Below are 21,094 nucleotides of genomic sequence, written 5' to 3'. Positions count from 1 at the left end.
GATTTAAGATGTATAATGTATGAGAACTGAGCTTCTGTGGGCAATGTGATAAATGAAGATTGAGCTCTTAGGTCTAGAAGAACATATTTGTTGAAATGTGAATAACAAATATTTTGGTCTAACGAGAACAATACTTTTGATGAACTGTAAATTTAATGGATGAGTAGTGAAAATAGCACAAATTTTTTTTTTCAACAATTAGATATTGGCTGAATTGTGAGCTGAAAGAGAATGTAGTGACTGAACAGGCTCTTTCTTGCCGATGTGTGATTTTTTTTGTTAATAGACATTGTATTCTACACTGTTAATGGAATAAATTTAATCAACATGACAGTGATCAGGAGAACTGTGAGCTCCTCAAATCAGACGAGTGGTATCTTAAAATACTGAGGAAATTCAAGTTCTTACTCCTAGCAGAAAAGGGTGCATCTGTCCCTTAAAAACTTGAAATAATCTCTCATCTTGATGGTTTTTAAGGTCTTTAGGGATTAAAAGTGATTGTCTAATTGGGGTTATGCCATGAGATTGATGTCTTATTGGTAATAAATAATAACAATATAAGTTGAATAACAAGTTTTATAATTATATTATAACTTGCTATGATTATTTTATTCTGCTGACTCTGTACAATGATAATTTATATATAAAATATTAAAATAAGCTCCAAAATGATTAAATCAGATGAAAATATACAATGAAGAAAAAAATCTTATAAGAAATATGATAATATTTCATTATTCCATTCCTTGAATACCAGTATATAATTTATACCTACACAACTTTAATAGACAGTTTTTCCTTCATATAAGAAGCATTACATTGTGAATTCTTGATAACTTTACAGAGCACTATATTAGGGAAAAGAATTTTCCACTTGCAGAAAAACTTGTTCACTGATAACACATGTGACAAGGTTTTCAATAAGTAAATTTTGAAAAAACATGAAACCCAGTGAACAAAAAAAATTTTTTTCCACTTTGGCATCCATGCCATTTTTCTTCACAATTCATTATTGTAGACTCAAGCCTTAGAGATAGACTCTAATGACTTGCAAAATAATATACACAATTTTAAAACCTTGAATGAAGGATGATTATCATGATAATTGATGAATTTCATTGACTGCACTACTTCAGCTGGTCTAAAACCAATTTTCATATTTGATGATGATGTAAAATCTTTTAAATGCCATCTAGTGACTTGCAAAATAATATACACAATTTTAAAACCTTGAATGAAGGATGATTATCATGATAATTGATGAATTTCATTGACTGCACTACTTCAGCTGGTCTAAAACCAATTCCATAAACATCTAGAGAATGCTTCCACCATCCAAACTAACAATGTGAAATGTCAACAACTTTGATAAAATCCTGATTAAAAATGTGTATTGTTAAAATACTCTAGTCTTTTCTGTGGATCACTCTATTCTCTAACTTCCATATTCAACAAAAAGCTGCCATTTTAAAACCCATATCATCTCTTTATCAATCATTAAAGGAAATAATCTGAAATAGGGAAACAGAATTTATTATGTTAATTACTCACTTTCACAGTAATTATACCTTAGGTAGCAAAACTGTAGAGTTTATGCATTTCCACCAAGTCTTGTCATATGAACATGTTACTGAAGGCAAGACCAGTTATACCAACTTCATCAGAATAAGCATACAGAAAATGTTCGAAAGTGGCAAAGTAGAGCGTGTTAAAACCATGAAGATGGCATCTTGTCTTGGAGTACAAGGAAACACATGGGGACAAATAGTTCACCAATATCAATTGTAATATATAGACAGGTTCTAGATTATTCTTACCTCTTTCACAGTACACTTAATAAATTCTTTTTTATCTGATAAATCAAACTTAGGATATTTAGCATACACCTGCAAATATTAAATAATGAATAAAATAAAATTAAATGGAATGGGTCCTATATTGCACCATGTGGGCTAATGAAGACTGACAACGCCATGCAGACTGAAAAACAATAAATTCATTATTCAAAGGTGATGTAGATCAGATGTAATGGCTTTGAGTGAGATCTCCACCCAAACCAGCCAAAATTAACAATATTGATTCACCTATGAATTCAGATATACATTTATACTTATTTTTTTTTAAAAATTAAACATTGTGTTCAACTTGCTACACACACACTAGCCTAACGTTTTGAATAAAATGAAGGAAATTAAAAGAGTATTCAATACACATAGGTAACATGAGTGTTAGGGCATTTTTTTAAAAGAGATAAATTAAGGAATATAAAAACTTACCTGTTTTACTACAGTTTTCATGGTCACTTCTTCTAAATCAGCACCATCTAATATCTTTTCTATAACTTTCTTTATCTCATCATTCTGCAATTATAGTATTAATATTCTTAAAAAATCCACAATTATATACCTTATGACTCAATAATCTAAACAGAAATATTACAGGCCTTCTTCCATTGTACGAGCATTGAGAACAAATGTAGCTTATATTTGGACCAATTTTAGAGACAGGTACATCACCCTACAGCTTTGAGTAAAAAAACTTCAAAAAACACATAGTGCTGGAAGGAAGTCAGAATGATGCAAATACAATTTACAATTGTCTTCTTAAAATGCCTCTTAAAACACACAAAGAAAATCATATCATACAAAATGCCAACTTAGGTATTAATAATAGGCTCTGTAAAGCGTTTGCCCCAGTATGTAATATAATACACAAAAAGTACTTACACCTGGTGGATCAGATATAGATTTACTTAATGGTTCATCATCTGAACTATCATCAGAGTCTACAAGAAATAATAAGAACTTAAAACAATTACTTCATTTTTTTTTAGGTTGTAAGGCCAAATGAAACAATTGGTCTACAGATTTTCAGCTAAAAAACGGAGTAAGCGAGCGAAAATTTTTTTTGACTATTTTTTTTCCTGCGAATGTGCCAAAATACAAGCATTTATTCTGTTTTGATTCATCTCATTCTTTTTATTCACCTAATTGTTCGTACATGACTGCTAAGTTTATTTAGTTTTATTAGCTTCAATTTAAAGTAAAAAAATTTATTTCGTCAACCCCTGCTTTGGACACGCAACAGTTCAAATGGCCTACATTCGTTGAAAAAATATGTAAAGGTGTACGAAAATATACATTTATATTACGAATTGCTATATTTATATCATTCCTTATCATTGGTAGTGTGTGTTCATTTTGGCCAATCACCAAGTTATTTGTGGTTTTGCTATTCGGCCCTTGTGGGCTATAGTCTATTTAATTCTTACTCATGTGATGGTTTTAAATTTTTTTTAAACATGACGATAATGTCCTCCAGACGTTTTATTTTGGACCAGTAACAACTTGTCTTTTCCCCACTTCTGGTCGCCCCAACACAAAAAAAATACGATCGTATGAAATTTGCGATTAACCGATTTTGATACAGAAAATTACAAATTAAATTAAATTATATATTTTTAATTATTTACATGTGGCGATTCCGTCGACCAATCAATTCATTTGGTGTAGCCTAATGAACAAAATATAATTTTTATCTGTGTTGTTTCAATTTAGAGTTTATTCTACCTTAAAGGGACATTCCGCTTTTTTTGAAAAAGTTTCTATTTATAGCTGAAAATATTTCTTAAGTAAGCTATTTATATCTATGTATCTTCTTGATCAAACAGCATTTTTTGTTTTAAAAACAAGAACTAACTGTAAATTAAACAGTTTTACCTAGTTTTGGTGTTCAGCTTTATGATGAAATAGATATTTTTTAGTTTAAACCTTTTAAATAAATGTCTCTACAATTAGGCATTTATTTTACTTAGATTTGTACAGTAGTTTTCTAACAGCTTTCAAAAAGCATAACAAACTTTAAAAGTATACATAAACTTTTTATATAGTTTTGGCTTTGAAAAATCAATGGCTGGATAAAAACTTTAAGATACCGGTACATTAAAGGACAAATTTATCTACATTTTGACCTACAAAAAAAGTGGAATGGCCTTTTAAAATAAAATACTGGTACAGTTCATGTTCCTGGATGTGCTGCAATAGCTTTGCTTCACTTTATCAAATTATAGCTTACCTTTTGTAACCTTGGATTTACTTTTTTCTTTTTTACCATTTTCTTTTTCCTTTTTCTCTTTCTTCGGTTTGGCCTTAGGCTTTTCAGCTTTTGTTTTCTCCGCTTTAGGTTTTTCAGACTTGGTCTTTTGTGGTTTGGGTGATTCTGTGCGTCTTTTCTTCTTAGGAGGTTTAGCTTCTTCTTTTTCACTCTCGCTATCATCACCATCAACATTATCTTCTTGTGATGAATCATCATCTTCAAGTGTGGTATCCTTGACATCATCATCATCATCTTCATCATCTGACACGTCTTCTTTTGATTTAGCTTTACTTTCTTTCTTTGTTCTTTTTCGCTTTTCTCCTGATGTTCTGGATTTCTTTTCTGTAACAAAAGGTATACATTGTGAATATTGTTTTAAAATCCCAAACCTTTCAGTGTTAAATAAGTGATAACCTTAAAATAAATGTAATATGTGGAAAGTCACCATCCAAACCTTCATTTTTGTGATAAGAAGAGGACATTTGTTTTAGCTAGTCCCTCACTTGCCAAAATTCACTCCACTATATGTGTTTCTGTTAATTGCAGAAAACTTGAAAAAACATCTCTGAATTCAATCTTAGGCATAGTTATTTCGATTATACCATAAATACAGATAAACCATAGTTAGTGATGGGCAATCGGATGAAAATAATAATCGATTAATCAAAATAATCAGAGAGGCATAATCGATTATGTAATGGATTAATAATCGAAACACACCCCATTTAATGGACATGCACTTGTTTTAAGGCTTTATAAATTAATTTAATAAAGTTGGCATAACGCAGACACCACGATATTGAGCGGTAATGTTGCCGTTTCCCACAACAGTGACTCTATCTCACATAAACTCACATGACATATCCACTTTTTATAATATTTCTTCAATAATGGCTTTTCTTATACTCCTGATTTCTCTAATGTTATTTTTGGGATGATGAAATACTGGCATTAGTCATATTCATTCCTGTGACATTGGGTCTAAACTTTCAAGGTCACACGAGTAGATTCTCCAATTTTTAAAGCTCCGGTTTGTGGTATTTTGTTACAAATAGAAGTGACGTATTTCGATCATTAAATGATGAAGCATGAATTTTTGCAAAGAGGCCATATCTATGCTGTTCTCCTCTACTCATCGAAATGTCGTCCACTTCAGTATAATACCTTATTCAGCACAATCTGTGACTACGATACTATTAATAGTAACAATCAGTCCTCGAGAAAAATTAATCAAAGGTGTGACAAATTAAGATGAGGAACTCATTGTTTAAGACACCCAATCTTTATAATTTTATATTGCCAACAAAAAACAAAATGACTGACTTTTATATGGTTTGCCGACATCATCGACTTTCAGTTGAAAATCAATTAGTAACATCGCTGGTCTTTCAAAGACCGATAATCAATTGTCACCAACAATCGGAACACCTCTCACCATAGTATCTACTTCAATAGGATTTTTAAGAGCCATTACAGTCATCAAACTTACTCTTAGGTTTGGGTACTGCTTTTCCTGAATCTGTTGGTTTCATTAAGAAATTCATTAATCTATTAACTATTTCCACCTTGGTTCCCTTTCTTTCTATATCTAACACTGCACACATTAGTTTAATTTGAGGAAGTGTGGCTCTATAAAAAAAATTACATTGCAAAATATTAGATTTTTTTTTGTATCCAAGGATTATATATAAAATAAACATAGGCTTGCGGCAAGTCTCGCAAGCGAATACGCCCACCAGCAGCTTCATGAAGAGCTAAATGTGAACTGTAAAACAAACTCTATATTGTAGTCTGTAGAGTGAGCACGAGCCAAAAAAGTGGAAAAAAAAACGAACGCGATATCAGTCTAATGCGACATCTCTCAAGAAAATCATCGGACCCTCACCAAATTCATTAGTGCACATCTTCATTATGATATTGACACACATACGAAAGATCAAAAGAATTCATGGAGAATTGTAGACTGTAGAGTGAGCATGAGGTAAATGTGAACGGACGACCAACAGGGGCAACTACGATATACGCCCATACTTAAGTGTGAACATTCAAAAAAATAATCTGCTATAGAAAAAACTAACTAGTCCTAAAGGATCATCATTTTATGAAGTCATATTGGATTCCTACCATGAAAAAAATGTTGGAATGTTACTTAGCAACTACCAAGGAAAGTGACATTGAACTTCAACTGACATTTTATGTGTGTCTGTCCCTGAGGAAGGGAGCCTCTGTGCTCCTGAAACAGGGGATAGCAGATTATTTTTTTGAATGTTTACCCATGTGTTGTGCTATAGAGTATCCACATTATTTGGATCAACTAAAAATGGACCAGTAAAAAACTTTGTGAAATGGTTTGTGTGTCTTCTATTTTATTGAACACATACTTAAGTGTGGGCATATAAAAATGTCACTAAAATGGTCAAATTTTAGTATCAAAAAAAAATAAACAAAATTAATATTCGTTCTTTTTATTTCCATTGATCTTCTCTTATAAAAGCTCCCAATTCTTTGTTTCTAAACTTAAAAAATCTACTGAAATGGGCAAAACCGCAATTCAACAGTACCTAAAACAATTGCATTATGCTGCCCCTAAAAATATAGTATATATACAATAGAGGCATGTGACACATCTTTTAATGTTTGTCGGGTCATGATAATATCAGTGATCACTGTTTGTGTAAATATATAGTAATGAAAAAAAAAACATACTTATTTAAAACAGACATTCTCTTTGTATATTCTTTATCATCAACTTCAAAAGGGAAACCATTGAATAATCTGATATTTTTCTTTATTTCATTTGCCTGAAACAAAATGGTATTTGTAGGCACAAACTCAAGTGATATTCAACGAAATTATGTTCAATGGAATTTCATATTATCCAACCATGAAGTTTCTATTCATTCAGCATTTGTTATATTTTTGAGTCCTGCTACCTATTAATATGAAAAAGTTTTTATGCATTGCACTATCATGATGTTAAGCTTACTCTATACCAGGCAAGTCATGTCTTGACAATGAGGGTCATTTGTTTTAATTTTTATGTTGACCTCTGAACTTTATTTATTATGTAAAATAAGTCAGTCCTATGACAAGAATAGTAATCAGATATTAAAAAAAAAAAATACATACCGTGCCTGTCCTTGAAAATAATATCCTATGGAAAACCTTTAGATCTTCTGCTTTGTGTTGGTTTATTCTGAATTCAACTGGAGACAGAAACATTATATCATCATGTACAATTTTTTAACCATTTCCTTTTACAATTTGCAATCCATTCAGATACATGTAGTGGATTTTGAATAATTCTTTAACAGCACTCTAGGTTTGGCACAACTTACAGGTAATATAAAATCATTTGAAATTCCTTAATTCAAATCAAATTTGAGTGCTTCTTATTCACAACAACAATTCAAGATTTCTGAATTGGCAAAGACCATGAAAAAAAATTCCACTTACTTATAGCTATATTTCCTAACTTTTCTCCTTTGCCTTCTGGAATATCAATTTTTTTCTTCTGACCTGAGCCAAAGCCTTCACCAACTGGTAATCTGTCTGTTTTCTTTCTTTCTCTCTTGCCTGACTCAATAACAACTGGTCTCTCCAATAACCCCACTAGCAACAAAAGATATTTTGTATTTAATAAATGTGTTGAAACATTTCCCTTTGTGCCACTAATTTTAACATCACACTGAAAATTTTCTCTTTTCAAAACTTCCATGACTACACAAAACTGTGGTAAAGTCGCAGAGAGATTGAATAACTGTCATCCACTTTTGATTTCATTTTAAGCAGTTTAAGCTTTTTGAAAATAAGATACAATCTTAAAATTCAGTAAGCTTATACAACATAAAAAAAACCCTACACTTACTTGGTAATTCTTCATCACTGTCACTGACATATCCAATTGCTTTTCCTTTTTTTGGCTTAGAGGAAGTATCTTCTGGACTTTTACTGGGTGTATTAGGTTCTGAAGGTGGTGGGCTATCTACATTAGGGATTATTTCATCCTTATTTTCTTTCTCCTCTGTTTCATCATTGTTTGAGGTTTCCATTGCATTCTCCTGTAAAGAAAGGTGAAGTTTAACCAGCTTCAATCATCTGTTTATGAATTAAAAGAATTGTACTGGTTCCCTATTCCCTATACATCAAGAAAATGTCAGGCTTGCTGAGCCACTTTTCATTCTCAACTAACAGTAGTACTTATGACAGTAAATAAAATTTGCCTATTTTTTTTTCAAATATTAGCTAACAATTTACAATGCACTGTTTCAAATCAGTATAAAAAGCTCAGTTTCAGCTACTGTGCAGCATATCATTTTTTAGAAACTAAATCTGATGGCTGGTTCTCAATTCAATAGAAAGAAAAACATGGCAGATTTTCTAAATCATATGTGTATTTTAGACACTGATAGCATCAATTTGCACCATTCCAATTTTCAGTCAGACATATGTGGATCCTGTAATGCCACTATAACCACGTCAATAATTGCAAAATATGCTGTATCATATAAAATTAAACTATGAACCTTATTATTGATTAGTTTAGCGGAACATACCCCTTTTCGATACTAAACACGATATACGATTTACTATCACTTTTAAACAGTACAACAAAGTGGATTTATTGCCATGAACCAGGCCAGTTTCTTTTACAATTTTACTGGCACTTCCTTTATGCAGCACAAAATATGAAAAAAGCGCGGTCATCATGCCCATCAAGGGTGCCATAAAGCGCTAAAAGAGACCCTAGGCCTGAAACTTAACATAAAACTGACCTTAAAGGGATATTTTGCCTTCTTTTGCAGGTAAATTTTTTTATTCAACTCAAATTTGTGAAAACCATGAACTAAATCTAGAGAAATGAGCCCTTAAACTTATCTGAAAGTTTTAACTAAAAAAGTCTTACGTAAGTTTGTTATGCTTTTTGGAAGCTCTACAGATTTTAGTAAAATTTTAGAGAAATATGTCTCCTAGGTATTCTAAAGGTTTCAACCAATAATATCAAGCCATCATAAATCCAAATGCAAAACTATGCCAAACTGCTAGTTATCAAGTTTGATTTCACCAATAGTCGATCTCAATTTGCTAACCCTTTTAAAAAATAATTCAGTTTTATCAAAAAGATACATTGATATAAATAGCATACTTTAGCAACATTTTCAGGTAAAATTTCAATGTTACTTATTGTTTTTGATAATGAAAACTTTTTACAAAAAAGCAGAACACCCCTTTAAACAAGAGCCTAAAGGCAGTTAAGACATCTTTCGACAATATTCATCATATGACTAGATTAGATTATCTTAAGATTTTCATTTTTTACTACTGTTCAGAGGAAAACGGAAGTGAAGGAAAAATAGCGGAAAAAAATCTAGACTGGTTTATGGTTAATTAAAGAACTTATACATCATTTTTGGGGGTTGATTTGGGCCTCCAATACATGTAATAAAGTTTTCAGAACTGCTCAAACTGTACCAAAATCGTAAGATTCCTTCAAATAGACTCCAAAAAGAAATTTAACTTTTAACGGTACTAGTATTTATTTCATTCAGAAGCTTATTATCTCTCAGAAATTTGGGATATCCTAAATGTTGATATAGTCTGTGACATCAAGAAATCTTCGGTCACAGCTATGCATAGATGCATTGGGACAGGATGATGGAGTCTACTGTATATACATGACACCATCAACAAACATTCAAAATAAAAAATCTTGAAATCGTCGACACGATAAGTTCATGGATACATGTTCCTAATTTGTTATAGAAATTGCACCCCCTCCCAGTATTGCGTTATTTACCCTCAGTCTCATTATGGACTAGTAGTTTTCAATAAATGAACGAAAAGTGGACAATAAAAACATGTGCACATATTGACTGTGGTCTGGAGTGTTGTGTTGCATCAAGGAGTTACGCTCTTTTTCCATTATTTACGCTCGGAACCTTAATTTCTCTTAAGTACAAAGAAATTCCAAGATAAGGTAAATATGTAAATGGAAATCATGAGTAGTGTCATACATTTTGACACTATTGAAACATCTTATTACCTCTTTGGAAGGGCTTGGGAGATTATTTTCTGTGTCAGACATTATTACGAATGAGTAGAATGGCGGTAAAATGGCGTCTTTCTTAAATTTGGCCAATCAGATTGATCGTTTCAAAGATTTTCATTTCCTGTAGAAAGGTTAAAGTTCAAACAGTCAAGGTCAGTGTATGTTCGTTCGCATAGTGAACTCTAGCTACTATAACTGTGATAAGAATAATTATAATTTGGGTTAAAAACTTAATCATGGAAAATTTAATGTGTATAAATACACATGAATACTTCAATTTTAATTAAAATCGAAGAAAAACAAAATAATAAGTTCTCATTTCCTGAATTTTGAATCATTTGAAAATACAATCAACTAGGTCCTAATAAAATAAGTGTATCGAACACATCAACGGGATGTAAACATTCATAAGCATTAGAAATTGAATATTGAAATGAAATTTGGGATCTTTGCAGATTCAAATCATTTATTTTTGATGACTGTTGTCTTTTTTAAAAGTAACCAGTCTTTGACAGTGTAAGTATAAATAAGAATTGATAAAAGTTAGATATTAATCTGTAGGCTAGCATTCAAACTACAAGAGGTTGAGTTTGGTCTATTAATTCACATACCAAACATGAACTAAGACTAGGAAAAGGAACTGAATATTTTACTTATCTAAGATACAATGCATCAACATTCTCTTCTGATTCACTTGAACAGTGATCTACTCCACTTGAGTCACATTGCCAAAATTGTAACATCAACTGAATGCAATCGTAATTTGAAATTAAATTTTTAATATTCATCATTACAACAGACTGCATAGGCCTATCTTTTTTTTACACTATAAAAAATTTTCCAAACCCCAAAACTAAACCTTACACAAGCCAGAAAGGCAGCGTCACTTGTCCTAAAAGTCATCCTGTAACGGGACTGTCATTTAAAAAAAATTAGAAACTTGTTATTAAAATGTGTTAATTTCAGATCTGGAAAGAGAACTAAACAAAATGGCTACATATTCAGTTGCCAAAAGTAGTGTAGATTTAGCTATAGCTCCAATGATAATGTGTAAATTATGTTTAATGGAGTGTCCATTACAAGACATGTATGAATTGATAGATTGTAAATGTTTATATTGTGAAATGGTGAGTAATAAAGTCTATTTTTTTTTCTGAAACATTTTTTTAGTGAAGTTTATCAACTTAAGACAAATAAGATAGATTAATTGTTAAATTTTCAAGTGTCCTTTATTTCTAAAATTCTTTTCTTAATATTTTCATTGATTTCAAGACTTTTTTTTACAGAATATAATGTATTTCCAGAATTTTATGTAACTTGAAATTTGTAGATTTTTTTATTTATAGGTAAATACATATGTCTTGTGTATTTCAGTGTGTACGTCAGTATTTAAGTGTGATGATAAAAGAAGGAAACGTATCAGATATAACATGTCCAGATGCTCAGTGTAAAAAACATGGTTCACTAGAAAAACACGAGGTATTAATGTTGAAAATATTTTTTTTATGTTCAATGAATTGGGGTCAAGATACCCTTATTTTTGAGAGTGATTCCTTCCAGTCAATGATACAAATTAATGATAGCTGTAATGCAAGGCTTTAATGACTTGGTATGTTAGCATATGACCAAAATGAGGATCACCAAGAACATGCTGAAGTGGGCGTATTTGGCCATGCCTCTATCTTGCACATTATGATTCTTGGAGAAATAGTTCATATATAGATGTTTTATTTCCTATGAATACAGATTCAGAAGTTGGTTGATAAAAATATGTATGAAAGATATAAAAGACTGTGTTATATGGAAGGTGAGTTATTCAGATGTTAAGGAAAACACTAAGGCTAAGTCTATACCATACCAAAAAGAATTAACATTGAAATCCTTTTTGACATCGTCAAATTTGCTAGTTATAAGGTTAAAACATTCTATAAACTAAATCATTATTTTCAACTAATACCAAAATCACTGAAATAGATTTAAAATTAAATTTTTATTAACCACTCTGATTACAATATTCATATATATACAGTGGTGTAACCTATATTCATGCATATAAGGATTCAACACCGAATTTCTTTAATATATAATATAAAATATTATTTTTTTTGTCTTACAAGTTTCTTCAGATATTCTACAAAATAATTAAAATTGGTTTGTTTCAATTTTCTTTATGAATCCCTCACTTTGACCCATAATTATGAGTAACCAACTCGACAACATCGGCAAAATACGTCACCTATTTTCGTGTTCAATGTTGTATGGATACCAATTGGTATGATGAACTTCTCTTAGTATTTATCTTTACTAATATTTCATTATAACTAATGACAATTCCTTCAAAGAACAATGGTTTAAAAAAAAAATAGTGACTGACAAAATAAGAGAAGTAAAAGTGATTTATTGCTAAATGTCATTTAAACAACAGAATTTTTCTGCTGACACGGAATCCGGTAGTTTATCACTTGACTTCGTTCATTGGACTTCATTTTAGCAGATGACACTTGGAATTCCGATTACAGCTTGGGCTTATAAGGAAATGGATTGTAGAGATAACCCATAAAACAAGCAAATTCTGAGGTCACGCGAGGTCACACATGTTAATTATAAATCCGGAGATGTACGGAAAATAGGTTAGCACGAAATTAGGTTACATGACTGTTTATATATAGATATTTAGTTTTCAAGAAGAAGAGATATAATTTTTATACGTCTGTATTTCTAATATTGATGAAAATGAATCAAGGCCAGATTAATCAACAATATATTTTTAAACCACTGATGATGAAAATAATGGTGTGTAATATTTTACAGAAGTAGATTTAGATCCTAATAGAACATTTTGTCCAGAAGCAGGGTGTGAGACAGTATGTCATGTGTGTTCTAGTAGGTTAGAAGAAAATGTCAGTGCTACACCTGTACAATGTCCCACGGTTTGTGTTTAACCATTTTGAGTGTCTAATTCAATTTTATATTTTTTAAACGTTTTGACTCAGTAGATATTTAAAGTCTGCATAAGACCACGCTTGATGAAGGTTTTGACAAAATAGCAGCAAATCATGTCCATTGTCACAATTTCCTTGACAATCTTCTGAAATTATTTAAAGGGTACACAAATTTTTGGTTTAATGATTATCTGTAATAGACAAATTTTTCTGATGGGCAATTCATTATTTTTGCCCCCCCTGTAGCTACCGGGGCTGGAAATGGAAAACCTAGATAAAAACACAGTTCCTTAGCGTGATTATTATAACTGGATATGATTTTCAATTTTTAGTGTGGTCTTCAATTTTGTTCAGTATGCAAGTCCAAGTGGCATGCATCAAAAAGTTGTGATGAAGCAATGTCTAAAGGGAGACAAGAAGATCTCGGGTAAGAATATTGAACTTTAGTTTCTCAAATTCACACAAATCAATAGATAAATAGTTCAAAGAAGCATTGTATGAGGTAAAGAATTTTATCTATTTAAAGCAAATTCCATACCAGAGATGTTACCCATACTATTACCCATATTATTCATAAGTTTTCTGCATGTGCTTATAGTTATAAATACACTAAATGTGTTTAACAACATTTGATGTATTTAGCACTATTTGGAGAATGTTTTGTTTATGAAACTTAAAATGATTATGTGAAAGCATGTTGGCCTTATATTAATTTCCCCAGTGTCTAATAACAAGTTTACCTGCTACATTAAACACAATAGAAACATAGTATTAGTTTGTTGAGGGAAGATGTTTTACTATCCACAAAGCCAACAGAAGAATCCTTGATGAAGGATGAATACTGAAAATTTATTCAATAAGAATATCCGCTGTCTGATAAATTAGTACAATATATGATAAATCCAAGCTCTGATTTTGTGTTTTACAGAATTCCATTCAGCAGTTCAGAAGATGCCAAGATTAAAAGATGTCCAGTATGTCATGTACCTATAGAGAGAAATGATGGATGTGCTCAGATGATGTGTAAACGATGTAAACATGTGTTTTGTTGGTATTGTCTGACCTCGTTAGATGTATGTACAGATTTTTCCTGACGATCAAACGTTAATCAGAACAAGTTGAAATGCAAGAATGTGAAATTAAAAGACTTTGTTTTTTTATATAAAGCAGTGTAATAAAGATACTTATATCTTCTTTCTGCATCATTCCAATTCCCTGTCCAATCTATGGCTCTTATAATTCCAGATAAACTAATGCCAAAAAAGTGGTGTTGATATGTATATTCCACATAAATCAATTGAAATAACTATGCTATGTAGGTCATTTACATAATAATGTGTATTTTTCAGGATGATTTTTTATTGAGACATTATGATAAAGGCCCTTGTAAAAATAAACTTGGACATTCCAGAGCATCAGTGATATGGCATAGAACACAGGTCAGTATTAATGAAATATTGAGAGGCTTAATTACATTTATCAACATTCAAATTTTTAAAAAAAGTATTTATTGTTAGAAAGTGACCATATTCAGCTGTCTTATCATTTCTATTCTCTCTCAGATCTCTCAATGTGGACCCCATCCTCATTAATGAAAAGATGTGCAGAAAAAGAGGGTGTATGCAATAAAAAATGGAAGTCTATATGAAAATTTCAGCAGAAAGATTAGTAGGTGTGGTTCTGTTGGGATGTGATTTTGTATTTTGAAAATATTAGAGACTTTATAATATATTTATTTCTCTATCCTTTAAATTCTCTTTATTAATTGTTGCTGTCTCTGAATATGAGTTAATTGCAAGGAAAATCTTGTTATATTTTGTAGGTTGTTGGAATATTTGCAGGATTTGGTGTGTTATTACTAGTAGCATCCCCGTTTTTACTATTAGCCGCCCCGTGTATATTGTGTTGTAAATGTAAAATATGTAAATGTTGTGAAGAAGAAGATATAGCTGAAGGAATACCAAGCTAAAATATTTTGTTGATGTTTTAACTTTATGTTGTTACAAGCTCACAGGGTCAGGATGTTAGAGATTAGGAACATTGGATGTATTTTAAAACTGATACACTTGTAAAGAATAATCCAATCTGTTTAAAATGCAGATTCAGATGTTTCATTGCATGTTTTTTTTTTCCACATGTCTCCACTGGTCATCCATGATTTGACCAAATTGTTATGCGGCACTGCAAGTCAATAATAGATATATTATAATACATTTGGATCATCCTGTGATATTCACTTTTTTACCTTGACTTTTATTGTCAAGATTGGTTAGCATAAATTTCATTTAATACTATGGTGCCAAATTTGAAAAGCAAAAGAATTTTCTCAGATCATAGATACGTGTGTAGGAATCTGCAGTAAAGTGATATGAAATGAAACGTCTAGATACGCAAAATTGAGAAGAATCTTAATTTTGTATATTCATCAAAAATGACTAATCTCACCATTTGTATTGACCTGATGTTTTCAAAAATAGAATTTCATTGTGTTTTTACTAGTTGTAAAGAACTATACCCTTAGTTTTATTCATTATTTTAATTAAAATTATGTTTTAGAAAAAAAACATGAACAAGTAAATTGAAAAGGTTGATTTGTTTACACCATTGTAAAGTGAATGTGTGTGTTCTTCTCTTTGTTGTCATTTAATGGTATTTGTAGCTCTTTGATTTTAACATAAAGTGTTTTACATAAGATTTTATAGGTTTTATCAACCTTGCTAAATTAAGAGATTTAGTTATTGTATGTTCTTGGCTTGAATTAAAGGAATTGTAATGCTTATCGAATGTGGATAACTTCTGAATCTAAAGGATCAAAACATCTGATATGGATATAGTCCTTTGTATATTGGCTTCATTAAATTTATCAGTATCACTTTTCGAAATGCTAATTTGACATCTGGTTGTCTGCAAGTGACAGCAATTAAAGCATCTATGCTATTGAATTAATTACAGTCATTTACTGTTATGTAACTAGATGTCAAGATTTTAATTATGCTGAAAAGTAATACAGATATCTCTATTGGCTATTCAAGCAAATATTATCATGTCTTTAAGTGGTGTTACAGATCTGAATTTAAATAGGAGAGATTACATAATAAGATATATAACATTGTGATATTAAATAGTAAGTTATCTGAATATTTTAATATATCTCTCAGATTTACAACATATTTATTATATTTTCAATATTTATTTTAGTCAGGATCATTCATTTGTGGCTATGTTATATATAAAGGATTTCTGCATATAATTTTACTACTTTGAATTTGCGTTAGAATCTGAAATGGCTGGACTGTACCAAGGAATAAATAATTTTTGATTCAAAGTTTTGTTAAAGAGTTTTAAACATGATTTCTTGCCTTTGTAGACAGTGCACCATACAGATTTTGACCTACATCTGTGGTTGTTAAAATTAGATAGAAATTGTCCAGATTATGTTATCACAATACAATTCAAGCAAAACATGTCTCCAATATTTATCAATTGGCTGGGAACCTCTTTTGAATCACTTTTAATGAAGATTTATAAAATTAATGTTCTTGACGTATTTGGGTCATCTTTTTATAAATTTAAAGGGAGAGTTTCAGCTTCTTGAAAAAATTAATATTTCAGTCTGTATTTAACACTGTATGTTTTATTATTTATCTTATGATGCAATGAAATTCCAGGGACAAAATTAGGACTATCTGTTTTTTTTTTTCTATTGGTAATATTGGAGAGATATTGTGATATCATTATCTGGTATAGAGTATATATATGTTCAATATTATATTTGAAAATGAAATGAAATGAATGGAGTTTTATGAATATTATATTTGAGTCAAGTTTTTTATAAGATGGTCTTCAAGTTTTAGTCTGTATTAGCTTCGCCGACGGAGGATCTTTTATAATTGCTTCAACATTTAAATACCTTCGGATCTTACTAGTACAATATTTTCAAAAATCTGGACAATACCTTGACCATTGGGAAGATGTTCTGGGCTGTTCAAGTGTAAGTTCAATAAAACAAGTTTGAAACAGGGTTCAGAATGTAAAGTTTATTTAGAATTCAAACTAGCAGATAAAGGAATAACACTAAATTTTCAATGTGACAAATCTATTTCCTTAACGGCTTGAATTGGAACAGACAGAACGTGTTCAAGACTAGTCTTAATTTCAATAGGAGTTTTTGGCCTTTGTATGTTTCCAATACAATAAGACTTTGCAAGATTGGTACATTCTGTCTGAGGACTGTTGTTCCTGAAATTTCAAAAAGCCTGATTATGTCTTTAAATCTAGCACAGCTGTTTTATAATTTGTGTGTTGTATTTTTTTTTTTCGCTCCGAAGTATTGCTTTTATATAGAACAAGGGTCATTTCGGATATTTTTAGTTTGAGAGATATTTCTGGTACATGTAGTAGGGGCTATACTTTCTTCAACAGTGTTTCTCAGACCAAGAAACTTATTTTAATTTGTTATCTTATTCTTGTTATTCCATGTATATCTTTTCAAAATAAATATATATTCTGTTATTATTGGAATGGCATTAAAGTAAAACCTGTCCCTAAAATGTAGCCTGAGATGTATACCTCACGCTAGATAACCTGACTGATGATATCGAATTTGAATTCACTGGCAACAAGGAGGTAAATTGCCCCCAATTAACATAACACTTAACAGGACATGTGAAATATCAATGTGAAAGTAATTTAAATACCATAGACTACCGGTACATAATAAGATGAGGTGAACTATTTTTTCAATAATAAACTTCCCAGAAATTATTTTTGGCCTATAGATAAATTCTCCCAAAATTACCAGCGACGTCACTCAGAGATAACTTCACATCAAAGCGGCCTTTGTACTTTGGAATTCATGAAGCATGACTTTTTGAATCTACAATGTATTTTGTTTCTACGAACTCATACACCCGATTAAGATTTTAAAAGGGGACAACTGAAGGCATAGTAGTCATCGTTATATAATTTCCGGTGTAACAGCATTTTTGTTTACATAATTTTTTGAAATGTTGTTCATACGGGTTACTGGAAGATTTTACTAATAGCTTCATCTATATATCGATTAGCTGATCTGAAATATGATAGGAAATATGAATCGCACTAATGGTGAAAAAAGTCAACAGTCATTATGGAAGAAATTAACAGAGAAAGGTAGGACAACGTAGTTAATACTTTATGCCACTCTGTGGCTGGGTTGATCATTGACCTTATTTTTAAACATTCTATTTGTTCGTAATGTTTAAATTGGTGCAACAGAGAGAGAATGACAACCAGTACAAAGTGAAATGTCAGATTCGAATCAACATAATTAAATCGATTAATAATTAGATTTGGTTCACGATTAATAATTCGTGGCAATTTAAAATTTGAAAACATTCTCAAATTTGATGACATATCGGAAAAATTTCCGTTTATCTCAACAATATCTGGAAAAGAATTATCACTTTTTCAAATATGGTTGCCACAATTTTGTGATTCGTGTGATATCACACAGCATCGAAATATTGTCCTCTTAAACTTTACTGTAAAATACGTATGTGCTGAACTGGTTTCATATGCCATATTGGGTCTTAGTTTTATAGTTGGGTCTTAGTTTTATAGAGTCTTAAGTTTTATAGACACCCTATGCCAGTTAGTTTAAAAGGGGATAACATATTAAAACTGCTGGTGACAGTATGTAAAATAACAGGCTGAGCTCTCTTTGTAGTGATAAAAGATTACTCAAATGCGTACAGACCTACTCCGAATCAAAATCAACCGCCGACAGGAAGTTTCAATGGAGAAATCATGCGTGCTCCACCTGCCATGTACCATCCACCCACTAATAATCCAAGACAGCCTACCATTTATAATCCAGCATCAACGTCGCCAGAACACTCAAATCAACAAAATGAGGTAGAAAAAAGGAGAAAGTTTTGGCAGGCTCGTACGTATTTAAGAATATTGTAATCGTGCACACAACTGTTTTAATTCGCTTTTTGTGTTAACCCTTGTGCTAGAACTTGGGGTATTTAGGGAATCCAGCACCAATTTTTTTCGAATTTCTAAAATGCCATCGAAGATAGCAATTTGGTTATTTCAAACATTGTAGCTGAATGAATTTTTAATCTGTTCATGATCAGTCTACTGTGCAACAATCACAATTAGCGGATATGCTACCCTTTTAAAATGAAACACACCATGCTAGTATGTTGGGGTACATTTAGACCCCAGATAAATTTAGTGCTAAAACTGGATTTCAGTGAATAAAATTAAATTGTAATGTACTCCTAAAGCTAGTTATCTTAGGTTAAAGTCAATTTGGCACTAAACCGAAATGTCCCCATGTCAAAATGGCCCCAAAAGTCAACATTAGTCGAAATGACCCCAAATACAATAGTCAAAATGGCCCCTAAAATTACTCTTTGATTTCAACCAAAATCATTGGTCGAAATGATCCCCCCACCCCCAAAATTAAAAATGTCCCTAGTTTAAAAATATTCTAACTTTGATAATTAATTATAATTAGTAGCTTATCTGAGTGATTATCAAAGACTAACAATAATAGTTTGTAACTTATGTGATGATTACTGAAAGAAAAAAGACAATAGTTTATAGCTTATTGAGGTGATGATGTGTATATTTGTTTTGAAATAAATACTGTTTAAACCAAGTCAAATTTTTCCATGACAGCCAAGTAATATATATAATTGGTTGAAAGTGGGGCCGAGTTTCAATACACCTGTAAGAATTGTATTGTACCATACGGAAACTATGAAAAAATCTTAACAACATTTGATCGATAATAAACCTTGACACAGTACATCATTTCAAAGATTAAGGTTAATCTGTTATACACACAAATTAATTCAAATTATTAAATAAATTTATGGATATATTCAATATGAAGAGTACATAATATTTTACCAAGATGAGACCTGTTCAATATAAATACAGGTCAGTTGAGACTGGTGAAATTACCTTGCTGCACTAATAATATGCCAACAACTCTTGATATTTTTTACCGACAGGATATGCCGTGATACGACCAAAACACCTCTATCTTATTGGTCCCTGATCCAATCCCTCTACACCTATTTCGGCACCGAAATACAAACAACATACTGTCAAAACATTAATATATTATTTATTGTTAAAGTTGTTCAATGAAATAAAAAATTATTTGGTACCATTTTGACCACTTTGTAAGGGATATTTCAACTAATTTTGGGGCCATTTTGGTTAAACATTGACTATAACACCTATTGAATCTCGGGGGTCCTGAAGTACCCCAGTAGGTTAAATTTGAGTTTTTTACACATAATTTTCAAATTATCAATAAATGTTATAACCATATCAAGTTAAGCCAGCTACTTTTGAAATCTTGACCAATTGGTCAATAATTGAATCAAAACAGATGCACTCTGCTCATCCCTAGATCACAACCCGACCCTTATGTAATATTCTAGATTATAGGTTTGGCTTGAAGACAGGATGACTTTCGCATATCGATATAACTATCATCTTGAATAATTGATTTGGTCAACAAGGAGTCTTTATGAAGTATTATTTGCCACACCTGGAAATATATTTCATGTTCTTTTGTTCAAAATTTCCATTATATAATAGGGGTTCCCAAATACCCCAGGTTCTATCCAATGTTATTCAAACGAGTTGCTAGCACAAGGGTTAAAGTGATACTACGTCTTAGAATGAACATAAAATTTAATTCTCAAGAATGGTCAATATGAGTATATCTCATCCGTGAACTTACCTGGTGTCATAAAGTTACAACAGAATCATAAAACTATAAGTAATTATTGAAAAACGCTTAATCATAATATTAAGCGTTTTGCAATAGTTAATTGCATTTTTATTAAGGTTTTTGGATTTATCGGATTAAATATGGATCCTGTCATGTTATTTATGACACCGGTATATATATATATATGCTGATGAACGTACGCTCTTATTGTCAAGTTTAAAAATTTTAAATTTTATGTTTATTCTAAGACGTAGGGAAAGGGAA

The 21,094-nt window shown here is 31.1% G+C and overlaps 3 protein-coding genes across 3 annotated transcripts in view; 2 read left to right on the top strand and 1 right to left on the bottom strand.

Annotated features, from left to right (window-relative positions):
• Positions 1 to 1,490: 1,490 nt before the first annotated feature.
• LOTGIDRAFT_152179 (hypothetical protein) lies at positions 1,491 to 8,147 on the bottom strand (the record flags this gene model as incomplete). Its single annotated transcript, XM_009045635.1, has 10 exons — positions 1,491 to 1,511; positions 1,818 to 1,886; positions 2,277 to 2,360; positions 2,727 to 2,785; positions 4,075 to 4,437; positions 5,585 to 5,724; positions 6,802 to 6,896; positions 7,225 to 7,301; positions 7,552 to 7,707; positions 7,964 to 8,147. The coding sequence occupies 10 exons, from the start codon at positions 8,145 to 8,147 to the stop codon at positions 1,491 to 1,493; spliced, it is 1,248 nt and encodes a 415-aa protein (XP_009043883.1).
• A 2,430-nt stretch (positions 8,148 to 10,577) lies between these two features.
• Positions 10,578 to 15,013, top strand: LOTGIDRAFT_181176 (hypothetical protein; the record flags this gene model as incomplete). Its single annotated transcript, XM_009045634.1, has 9 exons — positions 10,578 to 10,660; positions 11,111 to 11,271; positions 11,519 to 11,623; positions 11,891 to 11,951; positions 12,956 to 13,074; positions 13,419 to 13,513; positions 14,015 to 14,159; positions 14,436 to 14,525; positions 14,909 to 15,013. Coding segments are annotated over exons 2-9 (858 nt in total), but the record flags the coding sequence as incomplete, so codon positions are not given.
• Positions 15,014 to 18,164: 3,151 nt separating this feature from the next.
• Positions 18,165 to 21,094, top strand: part of LOTGIDRAFT_152177 (hypothetical protein) — a gene marked incomplete at both ends in the record, with an annotated part of 16,097 nt that continues 13,167 nt past the window's right edge. Inside the window, 2 exons of the mRNA XM_009045633.1 lie at positions 18,165 to 18,237; positions 18,794 to 18,981. Of these exons, the coding sequence (XP_009043881.1) occupies positions 18,165 to 18,237; positions 18,794 to 18,981 (261 nt within the window). The remainder of the gene's footprint in view (positions 18,238 to 18,793; positions 18,982 to 21,094) is intronic.

Source organism: Lottia gigantea, assembly GCF_000327385.1.
Source record: "Lottia gigantea unplaced genomic scaffold LOTGIsca_1, whole genome shotgun sequence".
NCBI classification, from domain to species: Eukaryota; Metazoa; Mollusca; class Gastropoda; family Lottiidae; genus Lottia; species Lottia gigantea.
Note: the sequence above shows the minus strand (reverse complement) of the source record. Positions and strands in the feature narration are given on the sequence as shown.